Genomic DNA, 18,075 nt, shown 5'->3' on the forward strand with positions numbered 1-18,075 from the left:
TACAACAGTCAAAGAATTTTAGCACATTGTACCTCACGTCAGTTGAGAAAATTCACCCTCATCTTAGCCTGACCTATACTCTTCTCTTGAAATCTTTCCTGGCACTTGATATTCTTCCTAATGGACTTAATATTAGCACAGATATCTGACTGCCCCCCCCATGAACCATGGACCTTGTCGCTGGTGGGGAGGCATGTGCCTCAGCGATACAGACAGTCGTACCATAGGTGCAACCACAACGGAGGGGTATCTGTTGAGAGGCCAGACAAACGTGTGGTTCCTGAAGAGGGGCAGCATGCTTTTCAGTAGTTGCAGGGGCTACAGTCTGGATGATTGGCTGATCTGGCCTTGTAACACTAACCACAACGGCCTCGCTGTGCTGGTACTGCAAACGGCTGAAAGCAAGGGGAAACTACAGCCGTAATTTTTCCCAAGGGCATGCAGCTTTACCTTTACCGTATGGTTAAATGATGGTGTCCTCTTGGGTAAAATATTCCAGAAGTAAAATAGTCCCCCATTCGGATCTCCGGGCGGGGACTACTCACGGGGATGTCGTTATCAGGAGAAATAAAACTGGCATTCTACAGATCGGAGTGTGGAATGTCAGATCCCTTAATCAGGCAGGTAGGTTAGAAAATTTAAAAAGGGAAATGGATAGGTTAAAGTTAGATATAGTGGGAATTAGTGAAGTTCGGTGGCAGGAAGATCAAGACTTTTGGTCAGGTGAATACAGGCTTATAAATACAAAATCAAATTGGGTTATGCAGGAGTAGGTTTAATAATGAATAAAAAAATAGGAGTGTGGGTAAGCTACTACAAACAGCATAGTGAACGCATTAATGTGGCCAAGATAGATACGAAGCCCACACCTGCTACAGTAGTGCAATTTTATATGCCAACTGCCTCTGCATATGATGAAGAAATTGATGAAATGTATGATGAGATGAAAGAAATTATTCAGATAGTGAAGGGAGACGAAAATTTAATAATCATGGATGACTGGAATTTGATAGTAGGGAAAGGAAGAGAAGGAAACGTAGTAGGTGAATATGGATTGGGGGTAAGAATTGAAAGAGGAAGCCGCCTGGTAGAATTTTGCACAGAGCATAACTTAACCATAGCTAACACTTGGTTCAAGAATCATAAAAGAAGGTTGTATACATGGAAGAAGCATGTAGATACTGGAAGGTGTCAGATTATATAATGGGAAGACAGAGATTTAGGAACCAGGTTTTAAATTGTAAGACATTTCCAGGGGCAGATGTGGACTCTGACCACAATCTATTGGTTATGAACTGTAAATTAAAATGGAAGAAACTGCAAAAAGGTGGGAATTTAAGGAGGCGAGACCTGGATAAATTGAAAGAACCATAGGTTGTACAGAGTTTCAGGGAGAGCATTAGGGAACAATTCACAAGAATGGGGAAAAGAAATACAGTAGAAGAAGAATGGGTAGCTTTGAGAGATGAAATAGTGAAAGTAGCAGAGGATCAAGTAGGTAAAAAGACTAGAACTAGTAGAAATCCTTGGGTAACAGAAGAGATATTTAATTTAATTGATGAAAGAAGAAAATACAAAAATGCAGTAAATGGAGCAGGCAAAAAGGAATACAAATGTCTCATAAATGAGATCGACAGGAAGTGCAAAGTGGCTAAGCAGGGTTGGGTAGATGACAAATGTAAGGATGCAGAAGCATGTATCACTAGGGGTAAGATAGATACTGCCTACAGGAAAATTAAAGAGACCTTTGGAGAAAAAAGAACCATTTGCATGAATATCAAGAGCTCAGATGGAAACCCAGTTCTAAGCAAAGAAGGGAAAGCAGAAAGGTGGAAGGAGTATATAGAGGGTCTATACAAGGGCGATATTCTTGAGGACAATATTATGGAAATGGAAGAGGATGTAGATGAAGATGAAATGGGAAATATGATACTGCGTGAAGAGTTTGACAGAGCACTGAAAGACCCGAGTTGAAACAAGGCCCCGGGAGTAGACAACATTCCATTAGAACTACTGACAGCATTGGGAGAGCCAGTCCTGACAAAACTCTACCATCTGGTGAGCAAGATGGTATGAGACAGGCATCCTCAGACTTCAAGAAGAATATAGTAATTCCAATCCCAAACAAAGCAAGTGTTGACAGTTTGGATTATGTAGAAATGTTGGAACACGTGAGGCAATACTAACCCTACGACTTATCTTAGAAGCTAGATTAAGGAAAGGCAAACCTACATTGCTAGCATTTGTAGACAGAGAGAAAGCTTTTGACAATGTTGATTGGAATACTCTCTCTCAAATTCTGAAGGTGGCAGGGGTAAAATACAGGGAGCGAAAGGCTATTTACAATTCGTACAGAAACCAGATGGCAGTTACAAGAGTCGAGGGACATGAAAGGGAAGCAGTGGTTGGGAAGGGAGTGAGACAGGGTTGTAGCCTATCCCCGATGTTATTCAATCTAAATATTGAGCAAGCAGTAAAGGAAACAAAAGAACAATTCAGAATAGGAATTAAAATCCACGGAGATGAAATAAATACTTTGAGGTTCGCCGATGACATTGTAATTCTGTCGGAGACAGCAAAGGACCTGGAAGAGCAGCTGAATGGAATGGACAGTGTATTGAAAGGAGGATATAAGATGAACATCAACAAAAGCAAAACGAAGATAATGGAATGTAGTCTAATTAAATCGGGTGATGCTGTGGGAATTAGATTAGGAAATGAGACACTTAAGGCAGTAAATGAGTTTTGCTATTTGGGGAGGATATAAAATGTAGACTGGCAATGGCAATGCAAGCATTTCTGAAGAACAGGAATTTGTTAACATCAAGTATGTAAGTGTCAGGAAGTCGTTTCTGAAAGTATTTGTATGTAGTGTAGCCATGTATGGAAGTGAAACATGGACAATTAATAGTTTGCACAAGAAGAGAATAGAAGCTTTCGAAATGTGGTGCTACAGAAGAATGCTGAAGATTAGATGGGTAGATCACATAACTAATGAGGAGGTACTGAACAGAATTGGGGAGAAGAGGAATTTGTGGCACAACTTGACTAGAAGAAAGGATCGGTTGGTAGGGCATATTCTGAGGCATCAAGGGATCACCAATTTAGTATTGGAAGGCAGCGTGGAGGGTAAAATTGGTAGAGAGAGACCAAGAGATGAATACACCAAGTGGATTCAGAAGGATGTAGGTTGCAGTAGGTACTGGGAGATGATGAAGCTTGCACAGGATAGAGTAGCATGGAGAGCTGCATCAAACCAGTCTCTGGACTGAAGACCACAACAACAACATCTCTGACTGCCATCCATCCTTTCATACAAACACTTTTCTGATTCCAAAATCCGTATACCTCACACCTCTGTCTCTAGATCATCACACCACTCCATCACAGAGAATAATTTGCTGATTTTGCTCCACTTACAAAATCCATTCACCCTTTGTCAATAATTTCCTGCCACCCAGTTCTGAAATAGAGACTGTTGTCCTCCAATAAGTGGATTACCTTCTTGAACAAAATCTGAAGATGGTATCTCAGCCACTTGCACTTTTTTTGCGCCTGGGACTACCTCTATCTATCCAACAAAGAACCTATCACCAGATCCTCTCTAGCCCCTTTTACCCCCAGAACCTCCCTTGCTGATCTACTACAGCTCTCACATCTCATCCCCCACAGAACACTACGTTTCCCAAAAACCTTACCCAGAAGTATAGCATTATCAACAATCACTCTTCCAAATACATTATTCCTACACACGCACCTCAGTCCTTTCAAAATGTTTTATATTTTAGTTCAAGCTCAGTTTTAACCTGCTTTGCTTTACTCTTTCCCTTCAGAGGAAGAGTATCTTCTTCACCACATATGGTGGTAACTGTACTTCCACCATATGATCTGTTCTTGTGAAGCCTCACCCCCCCCCCCTTTCCCTAGCCACACTTTTCTTCTTCTGCCATTTTCCACACTATTCCTTCCCTGATAAAATGCTGTATTTACCTCCCCTCCCAAATACAATCACTGTCACTTTAGGAAATTTCACTTTTTTTCCTTCAACTCCTATTGTGTTATTGTCACTGAAAAGCAACTGTCTTCCTCTCTGTCACATCTTCCATTATCTTCCCACCATCTTCTCATCCTGCACCTTATACTCTCTCAATTGCCACACACCTTCGCTTGATCCAGATTTAACATATGCACAAATTAGTGTAGTGAAATTTATAACGTGTACATCCCAACTTCATTGTACTCAAGTTATACTGAGGAATTTATTTTTAAATATTGAAACAAGCAACATTTCTTCTATAATATGCAACAATAGTTTTCAATTCTTTAGCACTGTTATGTCACAACTATTACAGCAATTCTGGAATTAACACATCTGATGTCACATAATGTCATAACATTTAGTGAAGTTAAGTGCTCAGTGGAAAGGCATCTATCTCATTAGCTATTAAAAGTTTGTATACCTACCAGAATATACTCATTTATCAGTCTACAATGTGCTACTGCTCATAATATTCTCAGTCTGGAATAATACTTCGTATCTAGTTTTACAGAATTAATTAAAATATCAACACACACTTGTTACATTTTAAGCAACTTTTACATACCTATTTCAGTAAGAGCACCATCTTCAGAGAGAATCTGAAAATTTCTAAACCATATTCGATTGTCAAGAACAGAGAACGTGAAGACATGGTCAATGAATGGCTGACTTCTTGGATGTTTGTTTGGAGTCCCGAATACCTAAAAATTAGTACATACAAGTCTTAAAACTGTAAACTCAGCCAATACAATATCATGAAGTTAAATGCAGTAATTTAATTCAGTATCATGTACACATTGCATGACATGTTCTGCTCCTAACAGATGGTATTAAGGACCATACAACAACTACAAAATATTTCAATGGAATGTTGCAAAAACTGTGGTCCACATCGCTCAGTAGATTACATAACAGACATACCTGTATTTGGGATCATATCTACAAGATTCTGTATTATAGGTAATATTTTCCTTAGACATACATAATAGAAATTTTTTTTTATCCTGTGTCTGTACAAATTTTCGATAGTTTCAAACAGGAAGACACTTTTTGTATGATTGAGATGATTCCAGTTTCACAATGCCAGACACATGGCTGCCTGGCTGATCAATTCTTTCTTCTTCTTCTCTTTTTAAGTGACCCTAGCATTGAAGACGATCGGGGAAAAAAATCGGCAGCTGAATGAATGACAAATAAGAACACAATTCTCCACATCCCTCGGATCACATTTCATGTTTACTATCCATGGGCAGACATGCTAAAATCACACAGGTTAACTGCATCCCTTGTCCAGAGACGTCCTTACAACCCACTTTCCTTCTACATCACAAATTTCATTACTCATTTCTGTGCAATGGTCCATGGCCCAAAAGAGCTCTTGCCCCCCCCCCCCTCCCCTGCGCTCCCTCTTCTCCCAACTTCAAGTACCTATCAAACATGAAGCAACTCCTAACAGAATCCACTCATGCAAATCAGCCACACAACATTATTATGATAAACTCGTGCTTTTTGTGGAGACCACACAACAGAAAACTACTTGCTCACGAACAGTTACCTCCAAAAGACTCCATGTTATAATGAACGGTCATACATCACAAAATGTCCTCTGTCACAAAATCATAGACAATAGCAACTATTATGCAGGAAGTCCCATGTCACTTACTGCATTCACAGCATCAATATACTAAGTGTAGCAACATCTTTCTCCAATTCTTTCCCTTTCATATCTTAACACATTCTTACATTCTTCTTTCTATATATCTTTATTTGAGGATGAAGAGAATACTTAAAACATGAACTGAAGCAGAGTTCATACGTGCAAATTAGAAAGACGGTAATGACTTTAGTGTTTGGAAATTTAAATTGTTATTTTTGTCACCTGACAGCAGACAGGCATTAGAAGAACAAGGATTATTGTTATTGGTGTTGGATGGAACAACTTTTTTTTCCCTAGGCCGTGATATACATGAGCGACAGAAGCGAGCAACAGCGCGCGACAGCTTCAGGTGACAAAACACAACTGCAGGTGTAGTTACGGAAGTGTCCTATGTGAGCGACATCTGTGTCGCTGTCTGTCTCCCGCTGCAACTGGCAACATTTGAATTCAAATGTGTTTGAATCTTGTCGCTGGAGGACGCACAACAGATAGCGACAGCCACATGTCTTCTCAGCAAAGCAGTGGAGCGAATGTGACGGCAACTATGAGTTACTTAACATCCGATTTAACGAAAACTATTCGGTGAAAAAAACTGATTCTTCCAAAACCTATAGCTTGATATCCTTAAATGATAAAGTTCTGAATTTATTTCCGTTATTCGTCATAGTTACTGTGCTGCACGAAATTGAGTACATAGCTGCACAAAATTTTTAAGAATTTGCAGGGGTAAAATCACATTGTGTAGACTTTCCATACAGTTCATTTAAGGCCATAAATTATTGCGTACGAAATGTAACAAATGTATCTAAATTGTGTTTAAAGTTGAGACCAGTACAATATCTCCTTTCATTCTTAGATATTGGTTGTTATATCTGCGGACAGGACGCTCATGGCGCATCCGAACTTTTCCTGTGCTTCACAAATAAAGTTGTCGTAAAAATCGTCATAGACATCAAAACGACGAATTTTGGAAATGACAGCATGCAGAAAGGACGTTTTTATCATGTGATTAACACTCAATACGTTTTTGTAAACGCATAAGCAGAGCCAAAACAAGACACCCTATAACTTACAACATGAGGTTTTGTCCAAATTCTCATAGCCCAACAAAGGGAGACACACAGGTAAACAGGGTATCAAAGTGACCGCAGGAGCTCTAGTTTGGGAGAAAATATTTAAATGCTTGAAAGTAATCAGAGTAATTAACAAAAACTTAATAAACTGAGGAAAAATTGAAATATTTCACGAAAATCTGCTGCCAAGCTATGTAAATGAAGAGTCAAAAATTTCATCTGTTCAGGACCTAGCTATTTTTCACATAAAAAGATAGATTGGTGCAATATTTAAATGTCGAAAAGGCTTCCTTCGAATCAAGTACGGTAGGAAGGCAAGCGAGGAGTCAGTAAGATCATGCTTTCTGAATAATACTTGAAATTAAAAAATGAAAGAAATCAGTCAAATATTTTATGAAATGATTTTTGTAAAAGAAATAAGAAGATCAGAGAAATGTTCTACGTGCCTTTGAATGATGCTTGAGATCATGAACAGAAAATGAGGTGCACCATACGTTTCCCTAACATTTTTTATTTCATACTTTTAGACAAATCATTACACAAAATGTTTGACTTTCTTTTCAAATATTTTGTAAACTTTACTTTTACAGACTATTTAGAGTAATTGAAACACTTGGACTTAACACTCACTGCTGATGAATTATGTTTGCAACATCAAATATCTGTAAAATTTCATGGTTCATTGTAATTTATTAAGAACTGAATGTGCGTGATATACTGGGAAAGGTGTGAAGATCAAGTTCTTTAGCAAGACCTTAAAAATATACTTAGTGATGCAATGTAAATAGTATACAGAAAACTTTGTATACAGAATTGTAACTCAGTCAGTAAAAATATAAGAATGATCCGGAATCGAACACATGACCTTTTCCTATCACCTAATCACAAACTGTAGAAGCTACCCCTCCACCACAGCTAACTGTTGTGTATTGCTCTCAATCTGTGTACTTATGTTTGTATTTAGCGTAGTTAGTCGTGTAGTAGTCATTCCTCCATATTTATTGGCTGTTGAAAGTACTTCATCATGTAAAAAAATTGTATTTAATATATTCATGAGACAGTCTAATGCTCCTCTGCTCATTCACATGTATTTGAAGAATTTGTCTGGTGATCTTAAGCAGCCATCTTGTAGCGCAACACAGTCGCTTGCACACAGGACACCCAAGCTTTTTGCCCAATGCTGCTGCTTGTCGCTGGAGTGTCGCGTATCCAGAAGTCGCTTGCTGTCGCTCACTTCTGTCGTTCACCCAGGAAAAGGCCTTACTGCAGACAACGTGAAGTAAGGAATTTTGTAGTCACAATGGACAGAGAAACAAAATTCAGATTACACAAACTAATGAGTCATATTAAATTGCAGCAAATGAATCCTCTTTCGCTATGCAAGGATGTCACATCTCCAGCCAAACTAACTATGCACGTTGTTGCTGTGGTCTTCAGCCTGAGACTGGTTTGATGCAGCTCTCCATGCTAATCTATCCTGTGCAAGCTCCTTCATCTCCCAGTACCTACTGCAGCCTACATCCTTCTGAATCTGCTTAGTGTATTCATCTCTTGGTCTCCCTCTACGATTTTTACCCTCCACACTGCCCTCCAATACTAAATTGGTGATCCCTTGATGCCTCAACACATGTCCTACCAACCGATCCCTTCTTCTGGTCCAGTTGTACCACAAACTTCTCTTCTCCCCAATCCTATTCAATACCTCCTCATTAGTTATGTGATCTACCAATCTAATCTTCAGCATTCTTCTGTAGCACCACATTTCGAAAGCTTCTATTCTCTTCTTGTCCAAACTATTTATTGTCCATGTTTCACTTCCATACATGGCTACACTCCATACAAATACTTTCAGAAACGACTTCCTGACATTTAAATCTATACTCGATGTTAACAAATTTCTCTTCTTCAGTCATTGCCAGTCTAAATTTTATATCCTCTCTACTTCGACCATCATCAGTTATTTTGCTCCCAAAATAGCAAAACTCCTTTACTACTTTAAGTGTCTCATTTCCTAATCTAATTCCCTCAGCATCACCCGACTTAATTCGACTACATTCCATTATCCTTGTTTTGCTTTTGTTGATGTTCATCTTATATCCTCCTTTCAAGACACTGTCCATTCCATTCAACTGCTCTTCCAAGTCCTTTGCTGTCTCTGACAGAATTACAACGACATCGGCGAACCTCAAAGTTTTTATTTCTTCTCCCTGAATTTTAATACCTACTCCGAATTTTTCTTTTGTTTCCTTTACTGCTTGCTCAATATACAGATTGAACAACATCGGGGAGAGGCTACAACCCTGTCTTACTCCCTTCCCAACCACTGCTTCCCTTTCATGTCCCTCGACTCTTATAACTGCCATCTGCTTTCTGTACAAATTGTAAATAGCCTTTCGCTCCCTGTATTTTACCCCTGCCACCTTTAGAATTTGAAAGAGAGTATTCCAGTCAACATTGTCAAAAGCTTTCTCTAAGTCTACAAATGCTAGAAACATAGGTTTGCCTTTCCTTAATCTTTCTTCTAAGATAAGTCGTAAGGTCAGTATTGCCTCACGTGTTCCAACATTTCTACAGAATCCAAACTGATCTTCCCCGAGGTCAGCTTCTATAAGTTTTTCCATTCGTCTGTAAATAATTCGTGTTAGTATTTTGCAGCTGTGACTTATTAAACTGATAGTTTGGTAATTTTCACATTTGTCAACACCTGCTTTCTTTGGGATTGGAATTATTATATTCTTCTTGAAGTCTGAGGGTATTTCGGCTGTCTCGTACATCTTGCTCACCAGAGGGAAGAGTTTTGTCAGGACTGGCTCTCCCAAGGCCGTCAGTGGTTCTAATGGAATGTTGTCTACTCCCGGGGCCTTATTTCAACTCAGGTCTTTCAGTGCTCTGTCAAACTCTTCACACAGTATCGTATCTCCCATTTCATCTTCATCTACATCATCTTCCATTTCCATAATATTGTCCTCAAGTACATCGCCCTTGTATAGACCCTCTATATACTCCTTCCACCTTTCTGCTTTTCCCTCTTTGCTTAGAACTGGGTTTCCATCTGAGCTCTTGATATTCATGCAAGTGGTTCTCTTTTCTCCAAAGGTCTCTTTAATTTTCCTGTAGGCTGTATCTATCTTGCCCCTAGTGAGATAAGCCTCCACATCCTTACATTTGTCCTCTAGCCATGCCTGCTTAGCCATTTTGCACTTCCTGTCGATCTCATTTTTGAGACGTTTGTATTCCTTTTTGCCTGTTTCATTTACTGTATTTTTATATTTTCTCCTTTCATCAATTAAATTCAATATTTCTTCTGTTACCCAAGGATTTCTACTAGCCCTCGTCTTTTTACCTACTTATCCAGGTCCCATCTCCTTAAATTCCCACCTTTTTGCAATTTCTTCAGTTTTAATCTACAGTTCATAACCAATAGATTGTGGTCAGAGTCCACATCTGCCCCTGGAAATGTCCTACAATTTAAAACCTGGTTCCTAAATCTCTGTCTTACCATTATATAATCTATCTGATACGTGTTAGTATCTCCAGGATTCTTCCATGTATACAACCTTCTTTTATGATTCTTGAACCAAGTGTTAGCTATGATTAAGTTATGCTCTGTGCAAAATTCTAACAGACGGCTTCCTCTTTCATTTCTTAGCCCCAATCCATATTCACCTACTATGTTTCCTTCTCTCCCTTTTCCTACTGTCGAATTCCAGTCACCCATGACTATTAAATTTTCGTCTCCCTTCACTACCTGAATAATTTCTTTTATCTCACCATACATTTCTTCAATTTTTTCGTCATCTGCAGAGCTAGTTGGCATATAGACTTGTACTACCGTAGTAGGCATGGGCTTCGTGTCTAAACTATGCACACATTTTTATAAAACTAGGCTACTGCATAGTATGGCACAGACCACTGTCAATTTCTGTTGCTAAAATGAATTTCTTTCACAACTTTTTTTGGTAAAATAGACAACGAAGACATTTCTATGAACGAGAAGTGTGAAAAAATGTAAAAGAATAGAAAACAACAAATACAGGAAACGTGTCAGGGACTAAAAAGATGACATACAGTTCTCTACATGTCTCCAAAACAAGGACAATCATTTCGGAAATGTGTTCTAACGTAACTAGAAAATAATTGTTTGAATAAAAAACTTTTTAATGTAACACATTTTTAAAACTAACTATAAAGCATAAAATAAAACAATGGAAAATTGAGGATGAAATGTAACAATTTATGAAAAAGATAGTTGTTACTCACAATGTAGCAGAGATGCTGAGTTGCAGATAGGTACAACAAAAAGACTGTCAAAGTAAGCTTTCAACCAACAAGGCCTTCGTCGGAAATAGATGACACCTCCCCCCCCTCCCTAACACACACACACACACACACACACACACACACACACACACACACACACACACACACACAATATATGTGTGTGTGTGTGTGTGTGTGTGTGTGTGTGTGTCATTTGCATGAGTATGTGTGTGTATGTTGTCTACTTCGGACAAAGGCCTTGTTGGCTGAAAGTTCACTTTCTGATAATTTTTTTGTTGTGCCCGTCTGCGATCAGCATCTTCACTGTGTGATTAGTAGCAACCGTCGTTTTCATAATACTGTATGAAGCATAAAATAATGTCTTTTAGTCCCATACAGCTTCCTAGTTCTAACAATTTTTGCTTGTGAATTTTTAATAACTATGACAATACACGTAAAATTAAAAATTAAAAATGTGGGGTGCACACAATACAAAATAGTAAGGAGTACATACAGCAGCCGTCATTGAGAAAAACAACACAACAATTCATATCAGTTGCAGTGCAATAAAACTGTCAGTGACTTAGGAAATTATTCAAGCATGAATTACCTACTGCGTACACCCCACATTTTTTGTTTTAAATTTTACAAGTATTGTAATAGTTATTAAAAATTCACAAGCACACATTTTCTGGTCTATCTGCACAGCACTACGAATCTGTATGGGACTTCATTCCTGTGATGTATTAAAAAGTTTTTTACTAAAATAATTATTTTCTGCTTTTTAGTCTTGTGTGTGTGAAATTTTTCGATCGATTTCGAACATTTTGATGAGATTGCAACAGAGATATGTGGTAAATTTCTGGAATATTTCATTTTCTGTTCACCTGATTCAACCCATATCCTCCTAAGTTTATCTTGCAAAAAGACCAAGGAGGTAAAAACTGGAGAGACTGGAGCTCACACAGAGACTTACACACAATCGTTCTTCCTGCGAACCATTTGCGACAAAGACAGCTAAAGGGAGAAGTGATACTGCTACACAAAGTCCCTTCCGCCACACACCAGACAAGAAAGTGAATTAATATTGCTTTGTAATCTAGTTCTGTGCTATGTTGAAAGTTTCAAGTCCCTAGTTCAATGGAAGTTAGTTTGAAATCAATTGCAAAATTTGTACCAAAAAGACAAACAGCCAAGAAAGTGACTTAATTAAAACGTATTAAAAAGCAAAAGTGCCTACATGTGTAATCTAATCACAAAAACAATTAGAGCAATGATTTGCAACACGTGAGCTCTGGAAACACGGGTTTAGAAGAGAAACTACATTAACGGTTACACTGATTTTTGGAAGTCTTAAAAATCCAACTGCGTGGAAGAGAGTGTGCCATTAAACAGCATGGTTTTAGGTTATGACTGTGACTCCTATGAAACACGAGGTGGTATGAAAACACCCCAAGACAAAAAGTTATTGAAACCAGACAGGGTTTAGAAATGAAGCTAACTGATTCCTAAAGTGCCCAGACACTATCGTTACATTTACGTTGAAACAGAATTACGATTATTAAATTTTATGTGTCTGTATAAGGATTAGTGTAGTGAATACAGAGAGAGACAGTGGTCTCAAATTCAGTTTTGTGAGGTATTCATATTCAAGCCACAGAAAGTTCTGAGTTCTATTACAGGAATGGAATTTGCATGTATTCAAAAAAGAAAATGCACATGTGCTGAAGCAACTTCTCGTTTCTTCCACATCCAAAACTATTCACTTTAAAATGATAACAGACTCAAGATTTGACAAGTGCATAACTTTGTTTTATGACAACAGCAAAAAAGACACTCTTCTGTTCAGAGATGGCTAAGGACAAATGAAAGTAAATGAATTCATATGCTATTGAACAGCACACAACAGGCCACTTCTATCCAAGGTGAACTTGAGATGGGACAAGTAATATAGCAGAAAGTACACACAATGATGGGGATGGGTAGTATCCATTCAGCAACGGAATATCTTTTCATCCCTCCAACATACACATGGGTCCATTACATACGGAAGAAAGAAAGGGTGGAGAGGGGGAAAAATGCTTAAAAAACCACACACCCAAATATAATTTATCACGCAGAATTATGAAACGAACCCTGTCGTCAAGGACCATGTGCCACAAAGGGTGCAGATTCACCACGAGATGGGAATCACAAGTGTCTATTGTCTATTGATGCCAAAGTGTTGTAGTGTGGGAGTGAGACAGATGAGAACCAATGTCATACGGAAACCCAGTAGAAGCCATTTGTGGCTGAACCTGCTTAGTGTATTCATCTACTAGTCTCCCTCTACAATTTTTACCCTCCATGCTGCCTTCCAATACTAAATTGGTGATCCCTTGATGCCGCAGAATATGCCCTACCAACCGATCCCTTCTTCTAGTCAAATTATGCCACAAATTCCTCTTCTCCCCAATTCTGTCCAGTACCTCCTCATTAGTTATGTGATCTACCCACCTAATTTTCAGCATTCTTCTGTAGAACTACATTTTGAAAACTTCTATTCTCTTCCTGTCCCAACTATTTATCGTCCATCATTAACTTCCATACATGGCTACAATCCATACAAATACTTTCAGAAACGACTTTCTAACACTTAAATCTATACTCGATGTTAACAAATTTCTCTTCTTCAGAAACGCTTTCCTTGCCCTTACCAGTCTCCATTTTATATCCTCTCTACCTTGATCATCATCAGTTGTTTTGCTCCCCAAATAGCAAACCTCCTTTACAACTTTAAGTGTCTCATTTCCTAATTTTAATTCCCTCAGCATCACCCGACTTAATTCGACTACATTCCATTATCTTCGTTTTGCTTTTGTTGATGTTCATCTTATATCCTCCTTTCAAGACACTGTCCATCCCATTCAGCTGCTCTTCTAAGTCCTTTGCTGTCTCTAACATTATTATAATATGATCGGCAAACCTCAAAGTTTTTATTTCTTCTCCCTGGATTTTAATTCCTACTCTGAATTGTTCTTTTGTTTCCTTCACTGCTTGCTCAATATTTAGATTGAATAACATCGGGGATAGGCTACAACCCTGTCTCACTCCCTTCCCAACCACTGCTTCCCTTTCATGTCCCTCGACTCTTGTAACTGCCATCTGGTTTCTGTACGAATTGTAAATAGCCTTTCGCTCCCTGTATTTTATCCCTGCCGCCTTCAGAATTTGAGAGAGAGTATTCCTGTCAACATCATCAAAAGCTTTTTCTAAGTCTACAAATGCTAGGAACATAGATCTGCCTTTCCTTAATCTATCTTCTAAGATAAGTTGTAGGGTCAGTATTGCCTCACGTGTTCCAATATTTCTATGGAATCCAAACTGATCTTGCCCGAGATCGGCTTCTACTAGTTTTTCCATTCGACTGTAACGAATTCGGATTAGTATTTTGCAGCAGCGACTTATTAAACTGATGGATAATTCTCACATCTGTCAACACCTGATTCCTTTGGGACTGGAATTATTATATTCATATTGGAGTCTGAGGGAATTTCGCCTGTGTCATACATCTTGCACACCAGATGGTAGAGTTTTGTCGGGACTGCTCTCCCAATGCTGTCAGTAGTTCTAATGGAATGTTGTCTACTCCCGGGGCCTTGTTTCAACTCAGGTCTTTCAGTGCTCTGTCAAGCTCTTCATCTACATCCTCTTCCATTTCCATAATATTGTCCTCAAGAACATTGCCCTTGTATAGACCCTCTATATACTTCTTCCACCTTTCTGCTTTCCCTTCTTTGCTTAGAACTGGGTTTCCATCTGAGCCTTGATATTCATGCAAGTGGTTCTTTTTTCTCCAAAGGTCACTCTAATTTTCCTGTAGGCAGTATCTATCTTACCCCTAGTGATACATGCTTCTACATCCTTACATTTGTTATCTACCCAACCCTGCTTAGCCACTTTGCACTTCCTGTCGATCTCATTTATGAGACATTTGTATTCCTTTTTGCCTGCTCCATTTACTGCATTTTTGTATTTTCTCCTTTCATCAATTAAATTCAATATCTCTTCTGTTATCCAAGGATTTCTACTAGTCCTCGTCTTTTACCTACTTGATCCTCTGCTACTTTCACTATTTCATCTCTCAAAGCTACCCATTCTTCTTCTACTGTATTTCTTTTCCCCATTCTTGTCAATTGTTCCCTAATGCTCTCCCTGAAACTCTGTACGACCTCTGGTTCTTTCAATTTATCCAGGTCTTGCCTCCTTAAATTCCCACCTTTTTGCAGTTTCTTCCATTTTAATCTACAGTTCATAACCAATAGATTGTAGTCAGAGTCCACATCCGCCCCTGGAAATGTCTTACAATTTAAAACCTAGTTCCTAAATCTCTGTCTTACCATTATATAATCTATCTGATACGTGTTAGTATCTCCAGGATTCTTCCATGTATACAACCTTCTTTTATGATTCTTGAACCAAGTGTTAGCTATGATTAAGTTATGCTCTGTGCAAAATTGTACCAGACGGCTTCCTCTTTCAATTCTTACCCCCAATCCGTATCTTTTCTCATCTCCCCCCCCCCCCCTCCCCTCCGAACCTCATTCCTCCCCCCCCCCCCCCCCCCGTAACCAAGGGTTATGGGGGGTAACTATTTAATAAACTTTTGGAAATGTTTGCTCGTGTTTTTTTTTAAGCGTTTTCTGTGCGTTGAAGTCATTTCGTAAATTTCGTGCTTTAGTTTTCAGTTGACATTTCTTATTGTTTCTATGAAATAGTTCAGTAAATTTGCATTCACTGTTTTAACTTTGTTGAGTGTTCCAGTGGTCATTTGGGTTTAGCTAATAAATTTTGTGAAGTTTTGTTGGTATTGGTATTAGTTGTGGTTTAGTAGTATTAATAAAAGTTGTTGCTTTCTTAGTAGAGAGAGAACTTCAAGACCGCTATTGTTAGTTCTGTAAATAGTTCTACTGGTGTAAATGAACTTAGGCAATGCAGACGTATAGTTTTTTTCAGTAACTGTAAAATTTTACATGGGTGAGAAGTGTGGGCTTTGTCATAGGTTTGTGAGTATTGGGTTATGGTGTGGGATTTGTTCAAAGTATTTTCATTGGGGGCCATGCAGTGGGGAAGCCAGTGGACATTCTAGCGATATCTTCTCCTGGGAATGCAGAATCTGCAGTAGAAATAAGTTGATAGAAGAACAGGAGTGTGAGATCTGTGCCCTTCAGGCGCAGTTACAATACAGAAAGGAGGAACTAGATAGGTTGAGGAGGGTGAAGGGTGCTTGGGTATGGGAACTGGCAGCTGGCAAGAAGGCAGACAGGAGCAGGAGGTATTCAGACAGTTGTACTTTGTGTATATGCAATAGATTTGACCAACTGTCAGAGTTGAGTGGAGAGGAGCCTCTTGTAGCTGTAGGTGTAGGAAACATGCAGCAGTCTTCAGCAATAAGGAGGCTAAAGTCAGCTGCAAAGTCTAACAGAAAGAAGAAGGTTCTGGTGCTAGGTAGTTTGCATGGTAGAGGTGTGGGTCAGCAGTTGCAGGAAGTGTTTGGGATTGAATACTAGGCCAACAGCATAGTGAAGCCTAGTGCAGGGTTGGCTCAGGTGACTGACAGCATAGGGGAGTTATGTAGGAATTTTACAAAGGAGGATCAGGTAGTGATAGTGGTTGGAGCAGGAAATAGTCTTTGACAGGGATGGGGAATATGATGTAGGTGGTGACCTGGTAAAGACAGCTACTCAAACTGGTAGCACTAATGTGCATTTCGTGCAACTGTTTCAGTGTCATGATTGGCCTCATCTTAATGCAGCTATCAGGCGCATTAACATGGGGCTGGAGAAGACACTGATGGCAGAGGGCATGGGTCACACTGCAGTGGTGCCAGTTGAGTCTACCAGTAGATCAGGTTTCACTAGGCATGGCCTGCACCTCAATAGGTATGGGAAGGGGAGGCTGGCAAAGCTTGTAGGTGACATTGTAGTGGGTGGTGGTGGGATCACGCGTGGAAAAGTTCCTGTAGTAGTTGGTGTTAGAGCTGAACCTTTTTTAGATTTAAGCCAGCTGACAGGTATACCTGTTTAAAGGAAGTCTTTCTAACGAAGGAATCACCTTCAGAGGACATCCTGTTTCATAGTAGAGAAGAACTAAGAATATTTCATCAAAATATAAGAGGTATTAGAGAAAAACTTAGTGAACTGCTTATAGATGTTGACTCTGAAATTACTGGTATATCAGAACACCACTTAAATAATTTGACAACTCAGAGGCTTCCTTTACCAGGCTACAGATTAGCAGGCTGTTTTTTTGGCTGCAGATTAGATGGCTGTTTTTTCAAGGAGTTCCTCGCAGAGTGACGGAGTGGCTATGTACATAAAAAACAGTATTCCATTCGAGTACACAGACGTATCATGGCACTGCACTGAACAGATATTTGAATGTTGTGCAGGGGCAGTTGAATTTAGTGAAACTAAACTTCTAATTTTTGTTGTTCATAGGTCCCCTAACTCTGACTTCAGAGCATTTTCGTTCAAGCTAGAGAGGGTTCTTGATTCACTTTGTAGGAAGTACAGAAATTAGTTATATGTGGTGACTTATGTATTAATTTTGTATATGACTGTGCAAGAAAAAGGATGTTGGTAGATCTCCTAAACACATATTATCTGATGGAGACTGTGTTATTTCCAACTTGGGTGCAAGGGAACAGTAGCACATCCACAGACAATATTTTTATTCATTCTTCATTACTAGATGGGTATTCTGTTAGTAAAAGGGTGAAAGGCCTTTCAGACCATGATGCACAAATTTTAACACTAAAAGGATTTTGAACTCAAACAAATGTCACATACAATTATGAACTATGTATGCAAGTTAATCCAATGGCAATAGAGAGTTTTTTAAATCTTGTCAAGGAACAAGAGTGGTGGGCTGTTTATAGTGCTGTTAACATGAATGACAAATATAATGCTTTCCTTAACACATTTCTCATACTCTTTGAGAGTTGCTTTTCATTAGAATATTCTAAATGGGATACTAGCAGTAAAAGGCAGCCTGGGTGGCTGACT

The 18,075-nt window shown here is 38.9% G+C and overlaps 1 protein-coding gene across 1 annotated transcript in view; it reads right to left on the minus strand.

Annotated features, from left to right (window-relative positions):
* LOC124776865 (ribosome biogenesis protein BRX1 homolog) overlaps positions 1 to 18,075 on the minus strand; it is a 46,355-nt gene that overhangs the window by 10,466 nt on the left and 17,814 nt on the right. Inside the window, exon 5 of the mRNA XM_047252043.1 lies at positions 4,605 to 4,740. Coding sequence (XP_047107999.1) covers positions 4,605 to 4,740 — 136 coding nt within the window. The remainder of the gene's footprint in view (positions 1 to 4,604; positions 4,741 to 18,075) is intronic.

This window comes from Schistocerca piceifrons, chromosome 2 (genome assembly GCF_021461385.2).
Source record: "Schistocerca piceifrons isolate TAMUIC-IGC-003096 chromosome 2, iqSchPice1.1, whole genome shotgun sequence".
Classification (NCBI taxonomy): domain Eukaryota; kingdom Metazoa; phylum Arthropoda; class Insecta; order Orthoptera; family Acrididae; genus Schistocerca; species Schistocerca piceifrons.